Below are 15,855 nucleotides of genomic sequence, written 5' to 3' on the forward strand. Positions count from 1 at the left end.
CAGAGGTGTTCACTTCCAGATAGTGTCACTGTATATCCACCATCATAAAACTTTTAATTTCTCATCTTCCTCAAGTAACAATCCTGAAAAGTCGAGAAGCCACTCAGATCCTCCAGTCTCTCCTGTGTTGCAGAGAAAAACACCTTCCTTGATGCTGAAGTCCTGTTTGCTGCCATGACTGGAGCCACACGTGGATATCCAGTCCAACGCTGAAATGATGTCTTCTGAGTGGGTAACAAAACTTTGCGTGGACAAGAGTCCTTCATTTTTCTTCAAATGTAGAGATGTGCTAAAGATCAGCGATTCTCGAACGCTCTACTGAAGTTAGTCTGCTTTTTTTTTCTCCTCCCACTCCCCCCTCCTCTTTCTAAACATCAAACCCTCTGTTACTGTTGCTAAGATGAAACCAAACCAACTGCAGCTCGCAGTCACGTCTTGGGAAATGTGGTGTGAAGAGCTGACAAAGAGGGGAATCACTGAAGCTCAAAACAATTTTATTTCATGATTTCAAGACGACTGTCAAGGCATGAGAGTTTCAGTGGGTGAATCCATCACATTCTCAGATAAAAAAGCTTAAAATTATTTTTTAACAAAAATCTTAGCCACAAACACTTCAGTTTTTATGCATTTCTGGGACATCACATTGTTATATCCTCTCATATTTTCACATTCAATCAAGTCTAAGTTTCATTTATACATTTTGTGAGATTTCCTGTATACTTCCTACATGACCAGCAGGACAGACAGATGGAAACTCAGTCTCTGTGTTGATTTGTTGTTGGTGATTTTCCAATCCAACCACTTAAAGCACTTCCAAGAGCCAGCAGTATCGCCACCAGAACTCCCACAGTCCCCAGTCTCCCCAGAGCCGCGGTGCCTAACGCCGCGGCCCCGAGTGCCCCGGCGCCAATAGGTGCTGCTGCTGCGGTGACGGTCTCCATGCCAATTCCTTTAATTAGCTCCGTCCCCGTGAGAAGGCCCTGCCGCAGATTCACTGGAGTGTTGAATGGACTCTTTGGTGCACCCAAAACAAACGCCCCCACTGCGACAAGGACGACTGTGAAGAGTTCTGGCATCGTCAGCAGCGTTGGTTTAAAAGGCACGGCCTTCACGGCTACAAATACGCCGACAGCCACCGAACCTAAAACTGATAAAGTTGAGTTTCTAGAGTCAAACATGTGTTTTGCTGCCACACTCGCTGCTCCAAGTGACACGCCAGCAGCTGCAGTCGCCCCAAGTGTTCCTCCTGTGCAGCTCCGAACCCCTAGAGAGGAGCTCCACAGCAAAATGGCTCCTAAGGCCGCTGGCAGTGTCACAGCCGCACCCAGAGTTGCTCTTCCAGCCCCCTCTTGCCCCAGTCCGACCATTCCCACAGTTCCCAGACCGGCGCCAAGCAGCCCTGCAGAAAGAAACGCCACCCAGACGACTGACTGCAGCATCAAAGCAACCTCTGCCTTGGACCCCTCGTCTGTTTCACCTGCACCCAGGCCGACGAAGAAACCAAGAATCCCCACAAAAACAGAGTAGAAGAAAATCCTCTCCAGCAATTTACATTCAGTTTTTGGTCTTTGGCTCCCACTCTGTGTCAGAGTCCTTCGAAGATAAAAGAGGACAAAAATGGAGAGTCCGATGCAGAGAAACCCCAAAATAGCCCCCATCCGTCCATACACTACAGTGATATACAGAGTGGTGAAGATGATTAACAGAGCGGTGGTCATGTCGTTTATATTAGATTGAGAGTAGACAAAAAGGACCAGAGTGATTTCAGCTGCGATGTAGATCCATGTTGGAAGAAGTCCTGCCAGCACTCCTGTAGAGACAGCACCCAGCACAACAAAGACTCCTGCTGTGATGTCCGTTAACCACGGCACCCTCAGCCCAGCTCTGGCCCACAGCGACATCACCAGGGCAGAAATAATGAAGCCATTTCCAAGAGATATGAGTACGGACGTGAACACGAGGCACGCCGTCACCACCCCAACACCTGTGGAACCAGTCTGAGCAGCTGCCAGGACTGCAGCGGTTTGCAGGGCGCCATCTTCAGTCAGACTGGGTCCAACTGCAAACAGAGCCGCTTCTCCAAACACGAAGCCGGCCGCCGCACTTCTGAGGACCGTCTTCAATGCACTGGATGCACCTACAAAAAAATTCAAATCAAATGTTTACCACTGTTCACAGTTTACTTCAGTTATTTTTGAATAATGTTTCAGAATATGAATGATATGTATCTTGTAAACCTGTATCTTTCATTATTTTTAAAAACTCAGATTTATAGTCAAATCTGTTGATTTATAGTCTGAGAGTGCTATGAAATACAGCAGTCTGTAACTTTATACCGTCATATTTGTTTAAGAAAATACTTTTTTTTCCTGCAACTCTGTCAACCATGGGAAGAAATGCTTCTTTTACATGACTGAGCAATAAGCAATAAGGGTATTATGCTTTGAGGGGTATGTTTGGCATTTCCTATGTCTGTTCAGGCAGTTTTAGGCGTGAGCAGCTCCTGTCACTTTAAGACAAAGTGATAGTAGTATGGATGGCCGCACGCTGACACTTAAAACCAGGAAGTCTGTCTAAACCAGAAAGGAAAAACAGATGTTTCAACAGACCATTTAACAACCACAGCATGGGGACAAGTCCACCTGATGGAGTTCAAATAGACCTATTTATTACTGTCAGTCATATTCTGCACTTCGGTTAAATGCAGCTCTCAAGGTTCAGTAGCAATTTATGTGAAACACAAAACCGCAGCTGCACGCTGTTCTTCTCTTCTGACATTCTGCACCAGAAGCCTAATATTTGGCATGTCTCCTTGTCTTTTCAGTGACTTTCTTACCCAGACTTGTCTCTGCCATGACGCCCAGTTCAGCGCGCTCTCAAACCTCGTCCGCAAATGACGTCATAACTATGAGCGCGCGCGTGCGCACACACGTTTCAATAATTCAAAAATAAATTAATATTTTCCGATAATATACATAACAGTGCACAATTAAAAATATCAAACCATACTGATCAAGCTACTATAGGCAGTCTTCATAATAATCTGAAGAAATATGGAATATTGATACAATAAGGGATTTACAGGATATGCACTCAGTAAAAGTGTCAAATTAATTTATCATTTATACACATACTAATCCTATTCAAATGAAAAGCACTCAAACAAATAAATATCTATCTATCTTATAACTAACTGGTGTCACTTACCATAAGTCATCCAATTTTATAAACATATTATAGTAGATGCCTTTAGCCTTATAATACATATCAGTTCCTCCTGTACAGGATCTGTTTTTGTTTTTGTCAAACAATGACCACAAAGTAGCTGTGTAATTTAATACCAGATTGAATACCAAACAATAAAATGTAAATATTATTACATATAAAATCTGATAGTAATATGTAAACACGGAACATTTTAGGAGGAAACAACATGACAAAAAAGTGAAACTAATAATAATCAGATAAAACTGAAATTATAAAACAGGATAAAATATACAAACGGAAGTACATAGAAGAGAGAGGTTTAAAAAAACCCACAATCACTCGTTTACTGCTGTTTTTGTGGTGGAAAAGATGTGCTGAGTAGTATAAATACAGGCAAAGTTACGTGTAGCCCATCAGAAATGGGACGCGGCCCCGCTCTTCCGGGTTTGGTCAGCTGACCTCTGCAGTCACGTGTTCCAGCCACTTCTTCCTCTTCTGAAGCAGCTCTCTGTTTATTTCTCTTCTTTCCAACAGGGACGAACAGCAGGGGTTTCCACTGTTTCTACCAGACTGAGTGGAGTGAAGCTTTACATTTACAGAGATTCTCCGTCGCTTTTCCTTTTCGTCCACTTTCCCACGACGGAGAGTCTTCACCTGACTTCAGTAAGTTCATATCTGTATCCTGTTCTTCAATACCTGTCTGCAAACATGGACTGGAGGAGCATTTCTGAATAGTAATAATGCCTTAGAATTAGCTTTTCTAAAACACAAAAATCTACAATTTTGGTGCTGAATGCAAAGCTGAATTGTAAATAATAATTCTAGTATTGTAATCTGTGCATCATGGCTGGTATTACCCGTCAGCAGACTGCAGGATGTGGCTGCTCAGTCACTCCCAGTCAGGTGAGATCTGTGAGCTCGTGGGTTGGTTTGTTTGTTATTCCCACACCACACTACTTGTTGCTTCTTGTTGAGGAGTGCACCTGTGTTGATCCAGCTGATTTCTAAATCAAACTCTCGCTGCTGTCTGACTGTCATCACCACTGCTCATGTTTGTCTTTGCAGGAATGCATTTGTCAGTGCTGGTCTTTGTCTCTGTGCTCTCTGGGTCCTCATTTGCCCTCGATAATGGACTAATGAGAACCCCTCCCATGGGATGGTTGGCATGGGAGCGATTTCGCTGCGATATCGACTGTGCTCATGACCCCAAGAACTGCATCAGGTAACTCCATCGTAATGTGAAAACTGTGCACTATAATGTAATGCACACAGGATAGGGTGAAGTTTGACGTTATATTGGTTCTTCAGATTGTACATAGCTCAGATATTCACAGAATGACGTTTGTTGAAGCATTTCCATGTAACTCTTTACTGTGTCCCCATTCAAATGTGATGCTCTAATTCACCGATTTGCAGCTTGTAACAGTCCCCTTTGGTAAACATGTGAGTGATTCGTGCTTAGTACCTGTGTACTTCAACTATAAGTCCCCAGATACTTTGCTCGAAGCTGTATTCTTCTCTTATTAGTGGAAACAAATCCCAGGAGAATGGTTCTGCTTTCCCCATTGTTCCTTAACCACTGGACCGCAGCAGACGTTCTCCAAACACCAAACATGGAAAATATTTTTCATATTGCTTCAAGTGTGACTTAGTGTGGCTGTCTACATTGAGCATCTTAAATGTTGTGCTATTTTAATCTGACCGAGAATAACAGCCTAATTTTTGCCACTAATAAGTCCAACAATCCATCTTTTATTCTAGTTACAGATGAACACTCCAGATGACCTTAGTAATTAATACCAGCGTTCACCCAGGACAGCTGACCAGTCCATCACAGGCCCTGAAATACATCTCCTTCTTTCCTTCAGTCTTCATGAACTGTTGTTTTTCTTTTCCAGTGAGAACCTGTTCATGGACATGGCGGACCGGCTCTCGGAGGACGGCTGGAGGGAGCTCGGCTACGTCTACGTGAACATAGATGACTGCTGGTCTTCCAAGCAGCGAGACGACCAGGGACGGCTGCAGGCTGATCCTAAGAGGTACAGCATGGGTCGTATGGTCACAATAGCGCACACACACACATATATAAGCACAGAGGACCTCTTGCCCCTCTTAGCAAACATAAACTGATGGCTTCTGAAGGTGTAGTCCAGGAGAAGTGCTGCAGAAGGCATGACAGTCATGCAGTCACATGAAAACAAACCAGCCTGTGGCTTTATTGCAGGTTTATATACGCTGTGTCTGCATAAATACCATGCACACAGCAGACAGCGATCTTTGAACTCCACGCAAGGGAACAGTGAAAAGAGACATGGGAAACCACAGTCACATGTAATACTTCTGTTATTATGATGCCAACAGCAGACAGAAAAAGGAGGTCACGTCTGTTCCTGGTTGATTTTACTCAGTCATCAAAAAGTCTTTATCAAAACTGCTGTGACAGTTATAAAGGTGCTTATGGATTTGATATCTAATAATCTTTACAGGTTTCCTGGAGGAATCCATAAACTGGCACGGTACATGCATGACCGAGGTCTGAAGCTGGGCATCTACGGTGACATGGGCACGCACACCTGTGGGGGCTACCCGGGCACCACGCTGGACAAGATCCAGCTGGATGCGCAGACGTTCGCCGACTGGGAAGTGGACATGTTTAAGTTCGACGGCTGCTATTCCAATGCCAGCGTGCAAGAGGAGGGTGAGAAGATCACCTCACTTTTTTCCTTGTGAACGCTCGGATTTAGTTGAGTGTTTGACCGCTGTCACTATGTTGAACAGGCTATCCTCTCATGTCGAAGGCTTTGAATGCGACCGGCCGTCCCATCGGCTACTCCTGCAGCTGGCCCGCCTACCAGGGCGGCCTCCCCCCTAAGGTATCATCAACATTTCCTCAGATTTATTTCTTTCGACACGTCGCTTGTGTTTTAATTCTTTCCCGTCTCTGCTCGCAGGTCAATTACACTCAGCTGGGGCAGATTTGCAACCTGTGGCGAAACTACGGCGACATCCAGGACTCGTGGTCGAGTGTGCTGAACATTGCTGACTGGTTCTTTGAGAACCAGGATGTCCTGGGACCCGCAGCGGGACCTGGGAGATGGAATGACCCGGATATGGTGTGTTTAACTGGTGTCCAGTTTGTGCCAGATAGTATTATTTTTAAATTACCTTGCGTCCTGAGTGAGCACTTTTGACCCTCACAGCTGATCATCGGGGACTTTGGACTCAGCGTGGACCAGTCCCGTTCTCAGATGGCTCTGTGGGCCATCCTGGCCGCTCCTCTGTTCATGTCCAACGACCTGCGCACCATCAGCGGCGAAGCCCGGAGCATCCTGCAGAACAAGATGGTCATCGGCATCAACCAGGACCCCATGGGCGTCCAGGGACGGCGCATCGTCAAGGTGATCAGGAGCTGCAGAGCTCTCACTTCCTGTGTGCTCTCACGTTCGTGCCAGGGTTCAAACTTTCTCCGTCGTTTGGTTTTCTCCAGGAGAAGAGCGGCATCGAGGTGTTCTGGCGGCCCCTGTCCGGTGACGCCAGCGCTCTGGTGTTCTTCAGCCGGCGCACAGACATGCCGTACCGCTACCAGACCTCCCTCAGCAAACTCAACTACACCACAGGAAGTTACAAGGTAGGCGGATATCAGGCACATTCTACACTTATTCAGCAAATATATCAACAAATTCAGCCTGTGTCTGAAAAGATTACAGTGTTTGTTTGTTTTTATTATGTAAATTGCTGTTTGATAAATTCATTGATTAATGATATTATATACTGTAATTTAATTTTCAAAGCTCAGTTTTTAAAAGAGAATTTTTTTCTCTACAATTTAAATAATATATAGTTTCTCTGTAAACTGCATTTCACATTTGTGTTCATTTAAGTTCAGTTTTTTATGTAGAGTCTACAACATAGCCATATAATGACAGTTTTTCAAAGAAAAACCCAATAATCCCACATCGGCAGGCAAAGGTGACAACGGAGGTTTAAAAAAATATATAGAACAGACCTGAAGAGCCACAAACGGGCCAGCTGACAGCAGACAGTAGAAGCTTATCAACTTGCTGCAGATGTGAAGGTGACACCAGACACAGATCTCAAACCTCCAGCTCTATTGTCTGAGACTGTGCCAGAAGTTACAGAGAAAGAACACAGACGACACAAGAGAGACTGAATGTTCACGCTGTTCACTGTTAATCTGCCTATTAGCATTGACATGTGTATTGAAGTCTGAGAAAGACACTTGTGTGCGTCTGTCCGTCTCCATCAGGCCTTTGACGTCTTTACCAACTCGGCCATGGTGCTGAAAGACTCGGCTGACTTCGTGGTGTCGGTGAACCCCACGGGCGTGGTCATGTGGTACATCTCTGCCCCGGCCAGACTGAACGTCCGCCAGTACTTCAGCAGCGACCGCATGCAGGGGTCTGCCTACAGGCTCGATAAGGACAACGCCATTCCACGTGTCTTCTTTTAAAAGCTCACTTTATTTTAGATTTAAGAAGTTTAGACAAATTAGGTTTTTTTTTTTCAGTAGATACTCCAAAGAATGATTGTAAACTCAGGGATAACAGCTTTCATCTCACTGACTGATCTGGGTCATGGACTGTATGTCCATACTGTATATTGAGCACTAAAAGGGGGATTTCGATTTCAATACTTCAATTGAGATCTAAAAATTTAGAAAAAATTATTTTGCATCAACACTTGAATTTTTTTTATCTGATTGAAAAAGATCACAGTGTGTCCTGACCTGCTTTTTATTTCTGAATTGTGTTTACATTTAATATTATTTTCATAGTCTTAAAAATCTGGAATGTTGGGCTGCTTGGGGGTTTTACTGAGGAGAAAAAAAACGAAGTGAAAATGAATGAGGATTTTTTTTTTTTAATCAAGCTTATTCTGTTAATTGTGCCTTTTTATGTGAAATGATTAAAACATATCTATTTTCTATGGAAAAAAAATAGCGTTTTGTGATGTTTGACATATCGAGGTGAAGCAGTTCTCAAACGGTTTCTGGTAAAAGTTTATCTGATCGCTTGCTGAGATAGTCATAGCTGTATTGAGCCAGTAGAGGTCAGCACCACTCTTCTTTAGTCTATCGGTCAAACTTGGGCCTTTCATTCCCAAAATGCACCTGCTGAAGAGACACAGACAATCAGCACATTCAGCTCCGTCCTTTATCTCTCTGTCAGGGTTCGCTCTCCTCGGGGATGTTTACTCCTCCCAGTTTCACTCATTTATTACAAAGTATAAACTCCTCCACCGTGTCCTTGATTCCCGTGTGCCATATTGGATCATCTTCCTATCCGTTTCGTCTCATCCTCTCCGCTCCTCCCTCCGTCTGCCGGGCGGTATCACCTCTGACCTTGGCTCTACAGCCCGGTGTTTGCCCGTCGTCTGGGCGTGCCGGACTGGTCACATGAATGTATGCGCTGCCCCGTGGATTTGTGTTAAAATGAGTTCAGCACATGGTCGTCGTTTCCCCCCCCACCCCCCGCCACCGGGTCATCTGAGGCCAGATTGGCTGCGTTCGTGGATCTGAATGTGAGAAAGGACATCTTTGCCTTTCTTCCTCGCCCATTCAGGGCCGTCTCACATGTCCGTTTGGCCGGACGAACACATCTCTCACTGTCCCAGGCGCTGCCATTCGAGACGACGACGTTAGTGAGTTATGATGAAGAGAATGGGAGAACAGTGAAAAGGGATTTGAGCACAGGAGTGAGAGCAGGGGGAGTTACGGCTTTAAAAAGTCTTATTTGAAGGTGCAAAGAAAAAGGAGGGGGGGGTGAGAGAAAGAGAGAGCGAGAGAACGAGTGAGGGAGGGGGCGTGAGCCGAGGAGCCCGAGCGTTCCTGCCGATGCTCACGTAGGCCACAGCTGCAGAGAGGCACAGTTGCCACTCTCGTCTTTGTGCCTCCGCAACACCGAGCGGCTCTGATTCAATCCTGTGGAGCCCCCTCCACCCTCATTCAACTATCGCACTCATTTCTGTCACGCTGCCGGTCACACTCCCCGCCTCGCGCCTCTAAAATCCAACTCAGATGAAGGGCTGCTCGGCGGCTCGTGGCGGAACCGGAGTGGATCAGACGCAGTCGGCATATAGGTCAGAATATATGCAAGGTCTCAAAGGAGGCCACACTCCAGAGGGGCTTCTGCTACAGAACATTAAAGGGATTGAACTGTGTGTCTGTTTTGGTGAATCAGACTTGCATTTATATTCATGCATTGCCTGAAAAGCAGTTTGCATGTCTGAGTGCTGCGGTTTATACACCGCCGTCGCCGCTGTGTGTGTGCTGTTCTGACGTCGTCGCCGGCCTGCTGACAGCCTGACGTCACCAGCAGAGAGGATGCTGTGTTGTCTTCCAACGAGGGGTCAAGACGTTCCACACAGGCATGCACAATCGCACAGATCTGCTTTAAAAATAGGCCCGAAAAGCACGAGAGCCATCAGTGGAGGCGAGTTATTTAAATGGAGAAATAGGGAAAGGGAGGCTGTTGGCCAAAAGCGGTAACATATACAACCAGGTGGCAAATTACAGGAAAGTCCTGAATGGCTGACCTCTACTGTGGGGATATCTGGTGCCTCTGATACGCCGCGAAGTTCGTATCGCTCTTATAGTCTGACTCAGTCCCAAGAACGACACGCTGGAAATCAATACAAAATTGTTCTGTATCATCGATACAATAATCTCTTCATCCATGAAATGTTGTCTTAAAAACCTGGAAAACCAACGTCAGAATACAAAGATGCTTTCCAGTCGACGATGTTCTTTTGGTTATCGTGAGAAAAGTATTTACACTTCTAAAAATATACCACTGAGCCTACTTGAATGAACTTTAGGGCAATTATTTGGAGCAGACTACTTAAACTGTGTACATGGGAAAAAGGTTTTGCTGACTTGTTGTAATCCTTTTTGTGCGCCGCTCAGCCTGAGTTTTGCATTTGAGGACCCTGTGCTGAGCGTGTTAACACTGACCAGCAGTGAAGTGGACTAAAGTGGAAATGCCACCTCAAAGGACTGCATGTGTTTAGAGACGAGCTTTTCAGTCTGTAGGTTGAGTCCTGAATTCCTAAATGTAGGCAGAGCATACATAATCTAAAGGAAGAAAGCTAAGAAGAATAAATGCAAGACACTTCAGCTCCTGGTAAAATAAGGTTTAATTAAATTGTTTTGCTCACAAACTTTTTAAAGTGGCCTGGTGTATGTACAGGAGTTTGCATGGAAATTATTGCTCAGTAAATCATACAAACTTTGACGTTTATTTTATGATCTGTTTATAAACCGGGACAAGTTGAAGTCACGTTAGTGAAGATTTACAACTTTTGCTTTTGGAGCTTGATCGCAATAAAATCATATATACAATGAGATAGTAGAAAATGATTGGTGTAATCGGCAGGGAGTCACTTTAACTGGAGAGGAAATTTATGTTGAGTAGCCATAAAAAATAAACTCATCTTACCTCATTTACCCTCTGCGTCTCCCAGTGTGAAATATAAATTATTTACATGTTGTTTGAATAAACTGCATATTCTCACTAGCAGTATTTATGGTTGTTGAACAGTGTGTTCAATATTATGGGTTGTAAATATTTTACAGAGATACATTTGTTTGTCAATAAAATCACTCAGACTAAAATCACTTTTAGTAATTTATTGAAGATGTCTGATTGTTTCGGAACCAACTCTCCAAGTTCCAGAGAAGAAATGATTTTTTTGTGATTTTTGAACATCGTGCGCCAAACCAGGCAGGGCCTGTTTTGACCTGCGGGTCACAGGTCACCACGGGAACCAGTATATCCATAACACGTGGTAGAAGCTCGTAGCATTGATGGCGGAGCTCGTGCGGAGAGAAACCCGAACCTGGTAGGTCCAAACTACACCTGGAGTCAAATAATTCTGTCTGCACTGTTAAACACTGAGATGAAATGAAACAGAGGTGTACAAGATCGAAAGTGATGGTTTATGCATCATTTTTATGATTAAAAAAAATTTAATTAGTTTGATCAGAGATAATTGAGTGCAAATAAAATGTAACAAATACATGACTTGATCATTATTTACGTGTCTTAACATTTGACTGTTTCAAAAACAATTAATATGCATTTACTTTGCCTTTTTTAACCATTTGGCACATTTTCAAATCAATGCGTGTGACTGATCATGATTAAAAAGAAACTGGCACAACATTGGCTCACCTCACATGACAATTAGCAGAAATGTAAACACAGCAGCATCCGCCCATTTTCTGTGCTGTTTTGTCCTGTTCTGGGTTGCAATGCGTTGACTCAATCCCAGATAAGTGTGGGTGAAACCAGGATACACCCTGGACAGGTGGCAAGTTCATCACAGGGCAAACACACACAGCCTCACACACCCAGGAGGATTTTAAGGTCACCTTGATGTGCATGTTTCAGGACTGTGGGATGAAACTGTTGTACCTGGAGAAAACCCACATATGCACAGGGAGAACATGTAAACTCCACATAGAAGGGCCAGGCCCGGATTTCCCCAGATTTGACAAAGTTCTTGCTATGGGAAAAAATTCCACAAATGGTATACTTGTATTTTATTTTATGACATTAACCAGCAGCTCTATTTGGTCGTCACAACACTGACGGTCGTACTTTCTTTGGCACCAGATAAAAGTTTAAATCCAACAGTGATCTGTCATTTCCTGTCAGTGTGGATTTCTCCTTTCAGACTAGGGACTCCAGCTAAATTCAACGCAAACATGGAAAGTCCAACGTAATAGGTGCGTCTTTGTTGCAGCATCTTGATGCAGCATTGACGTCTTTTCCCTCCTGCTCTTGCTCACTCATGCATTCGGCAAAAAAATGAGACACCTCCTACTTTGACCACACTGGCTTATATGACATTACATTACATTATCTTCTGCTGGACTGATAAGACACTGAACAGCCTGAAAGTGTGTTTGCTGTAGGTTAACTTATCTTTCCCCAAATTGTCGGGGCATTAAATTGATAAGGGTTTAGACCTCAGATACCCAGGTTGATTGTTCTGTCCTGCTCTGCCCTTTAAAGTCTTGCAGCATTAGATGTCCTGCTGACTGTGTGGACACACTGTTATTTCAGCTGGTGTGAGATCGAATGCAAACTGTATATTATCTAATGTATTTGCGAGCTATTGGACAGCAGGGACCCAGTCTGCGCCTGATTTGTTGTGTGTCACTGTTCCATTTAGTGTCTCATAAAGATGGCATTAGCGGGTATGTTTCAGTCCTCCAGATGTTCATGTGTCACATCTATTGCGAAATGCTCGTGCGGTCATCATTTTTATGAATGAATGTCTGGATTTGTCCAGCAATGACTTGTGTTGACTCAGTAAAACAGACGCGCCTGGTAACAGTTTCCACCACGCCGCTGCGTACGAGGCGAGCTGCACGTTGCGGAGGCGTTGAGTTCGCAGGGCAACTGGCCAGGCGGTCAGCTGCCTTCTTACTGGCAGCCTGTGTGGGTCAAAGACTGAAGCCAACACACTCTCTCTCACTCACTCACTCTTACACACAGACACACACACACACACTGATCACATACACACAGTGTCATGATCTCATTATTTCTCTTTTGAGTTGCCCTTTCTTTGATCAGACGCACAAATCCACACATGAAACTTCCCACGTTCTTTCCCTGTTCACAAGTTGCCCCTCTGTAAACCCCTTCCCCAGGATAATGTGACCTTAATCGGGCACGCTGTACATATACATCTATGAGAAAGTGGGCGTGCATTTGGCTATTACACCCTCTGCCTCTGTTCCCTCTCAAAGGTATTCTGTGTCAGCTTCTGATGCCTTTCTGGGCAGCAGAACAAATCCCATCTTTAGTTTGTTTTTGTTTTTTTTTTTTGTTTTCTGGCATGAGCGGAGCTCGGCTATCCCAGCAGCTGGATTTAGATCAGTGGGCTGCTATGAGAATGGCTGGAAAGGACATAAAAGAGCAGGTGGACTTCTTTGGCAAATATATGCATGCAGCAGAGGTCACATCACAGGAGCCCCGTCCAACATTTGATAAGCATTCACACTGCAACAGCCTGTTAGGTAATAAAAAGCCATCCGAGTGGCTGTCGATAATGGCTGTATTTAGGAGTAAAGCTCTGCAATTGAGCACATAAGATACTGCAGAAACTTTGAGATTAGTTTGCAAATTGTGATGTGTCATGTGTTGGAGGAGGTCAATGAAAATAGAGGCTTGATCGGTCAACAATGCCTGTCATACCCTTCAGTCAGGTCGCTGAATGTCCCCGTGCCTGATTCTGCGCGCTATTTTAGTTTGGGTCAATCAGCATTCGGCCTTTTTTCTTTTTTGTCCAGCCGGATTCCCTGGCTCATTGACCTTCATGATTGCCATATCTTCTCTTCTGCCTCGTCAGGCTGTCTGCTCCCGGCACCACTTCTGTCTGCCAGTCTGTCAATCTGTCACCTGTTTGTGCAGCAGCAGTCTGATTAACTGTGCCTGTTTATGTCCAGGTCACCTGAAGAGGTCATTAGAAAGTTGTAGGCTGTCACTGATGATTTAATTCCCACTCGCGTAATCCCCGCACAGCACTACGCCTCACTTTCACTATTTAATGAGATTATCAACAATATTTGCATTCAGGTATTTCCTATAGAGATAAATTTTCATTTGCAGTCCTTCAAATTTTAATAATGGCAAAAAAAAAAAGAAAAAAAAAGAAAAAGAATGAAAGAACCCTCATCCATCTTCCAGTTTGCGTGACAGGGATCTGGAACTGATTCCAAATGACTATTGGCAGAGAGAGAAATCGCCCTGGAGAGGCTGTCAGTCTGGAAATGGGCAAACACAGAGGCACGCACAAGCGCGCTAGAATTTTTAATCAACAAATTGACCTCAGACGCATTTTTGCTTTGTTCTGGGAGGAAACCCACGTGCAGAGAGAACATGAAAACGCTACACAGAAAAGCCTCTGATCCCTGAAATGAATCGGGCACATTCCCACTGTGCATACCTGGAAATGGCCGGGCTGAAAATAATCAAGTGTTTGTGGGTCAGGATTATTTATGAAATAAATATGTGCTAGTGGCATTAAGTATTAAAGTACGTAGTTTGTCCATGCATCCATCGTCTGTGCAGCTTTATCTCACTTGTTCTGCTGCAATCAGCTGAAGCACTGAAGCAACCCAAACGCGCCCAAGACAAGTCAACGCTTAATTACAGGGCAAACACGGAGAGACATACACCCACGTTCACGCATACGGGCAACTTTAGTGACACCAAGTCACCTCAAATGCAGTTATTTTGGACTGTTAGAGGCACCGAGTGTACCAGGAGAAAATCCACGCAGAGAGAACATGCAAACTCCACAAAAGCAGGCTCCAGGCCTGCTCTGGAAGATGGAAGACTTAGTAACACTCCAATGCCGTGCGGCGCAGTATACAGCGTAACGTAATAGATTTAACAGATATAACGAAATATATAACAATAATTTTACAGATTTTGCGCAGTATTGTAATAATAAGAGAATTTATCAGAAAAGCTCCATCTGCTGTGGCGACCCCTGAAGGCGACGGCTGAAACGGACCACCACCAAAAGGAGCTTCAGACATTTCCATATATAAATATTTGTCATATGAAATGTTAATACCTTTCCATTTTTACATCGCTGGGATATTTGATGTAGACGCTCCGAGAAGCTGAATCCCGCCCCTGCAGTGCCACCCCGAGGCAACTTTCAGGTTTTCAATTACATAACTATTCAAGGTCCCCAGAGGATAGAGCTGAGCGACTGTGGTAATCCCAGACTTTTGACAATAAAGTGGATCTATTTCACTTTTATACTCAGAAGAAAATGTTCACACCTTTATAAAAGATTCATTTTCGTCTCTACTTGACAACAGTTAAACTAAACACTTTTAAATAAAGGGATGGCTTGGAAACATTTGTCCTTGTCAGCCAGTCACTTTCTCTCTTCTTTATTGACTCAGTCGTTCGGCCGTGAGGACGCTCCAGCCCCCTAACCCCTCGGCTTTTATGTCTGTGTCATTTGGCTCGCCGTGGACTCGGAAAGATCACACAACAGCACATGTGGGCCACTCAGCCAGCTGTGTCGTCCTGACGAGACCACCTCCCCATTAGCACCCCTCCCTACACACACACACACACACCTGCCGGCCATTAAATCCATGTCATTTGGCTCACTGTTGACTCTGAAAGATCGCAGAGCACATGTGGGGCTGACCTTCAGCCCTGCGCCCCTACCGCCTGCTGCGTATGTCTCAGCAGGCCTAATGTGTCTAAACATTAACTCTGAGCGCTGGGCACAGTCTAGTCCAATATAGCTGGCGTGGATCTGTGTGTGTGTGTGGCGTGTACTGATGTGTCTGAACGTCGAGTACGTCGTCTTACTCACCTGTTACGTAAGACTGCGAGGTTCAATAGTTTAGACGTCATTAAGTGTTTTTTTTTTAAATTCGGAGCCCGTTGCGGCAGGAGAGTCGAGGATCATCGGCGCGTTATTAACTGACGTCTCGAGTGGCAGATAGCGGAAATTCATAATCTGTGGTAATCTCTGACTCGCAGCGTAGGTGAGTTCAGGGTGCAGAAGGCAACTGCTGCACTGGCACAGCCCGAGCAGAGTCCTCCTGGTGCTCCAGAGGCTGAGGTGCACCTGCAGTGC

The 15,855-nt window shown here is 44.7% G+C and overlaps 2 protein-coding genes across 3 annotated transcripts; one reads left to right on the forward strand and one right to left on the reverse strand.

Annotated features, from left to right (window-relative positions):
• Positions 1-487: 487 nt before the first annotated feature.
• LOC115401925 (uncharacterized) lies at positions 488-3,662 on the reverse strand. 2 transcript variants are annotated; one of them, XM_030110312.1, is made up of 2 exons: positions 3,541-3,662; positions 488-2,137 (listed from the first exon to the last, which is right to left on the reverse strand). In XM_030110312.1, the coding sequence occupies exon 2, from the start codon at positions 1,899-1,901 to the stop codon at positions 756-758; it is 1,146 nt and encodes a 381-aa protein (XP_029966172.1). In that variant the 5' UTR covers positions 1,902-2,137; positions 3,541-3,662; the 3' UTR covers positions 488-755. The 2 variants fall into 2 exon arrangements, with proteins under 2 accessions (XP_029966172.1, XP_029966170.1); XM_030110310.1 differs by lacking the exon at positions 3,541-3,662 and adding an exon at positions 2,837-3,482.
• A 38-nt stretch (positions 3,663-3,700) lies between these two features.
• naga (N-acetylgalactosaminidase, alpha) lies at positions 3,701-8,158 on the forward strand. Its single transcript, XM_030110313.1, has 9 exons — positions 3,701-3,870; positions 4,273-4,429; positions 5,106-5,246; positions 5,694-5,905; positions 5,986-6,080; positions 6,159-6,320; positions 6,408-6,605; positions 6,695-6,835; positions 7,475-8,158. The coding sequence occupies exons 2-9, from the start codon at positions 4,275-4,277 to the stop codon at positions 7,676-7,678; spliced, it is 1,308 nt and encodes a 435-aa protein (XP_029966173.1). The 5' UTR covers positions 3,701-3,870; positions 4,273-4,274; the 3' UTR covers positions 7,679-8,158.
• The last annotated feature ends 7,697 nt before the right edge of the window (positions 8,159-15,855 follow it).

The sequence above is a fragment of the Salarias fasciatus genome, chromosome 15 (assembly GCF_902148845.1).
Source record: "Salarias fasciatus chromosome 15, fSalaFa1.1, whole genome shotgun sequence".
Lineage (NCBI taxonomy): Eukaryota > Metazoa > Chordata > Actinopteri > Blenniiformes > Blenniidae > Salarias > Salarias fasciatus.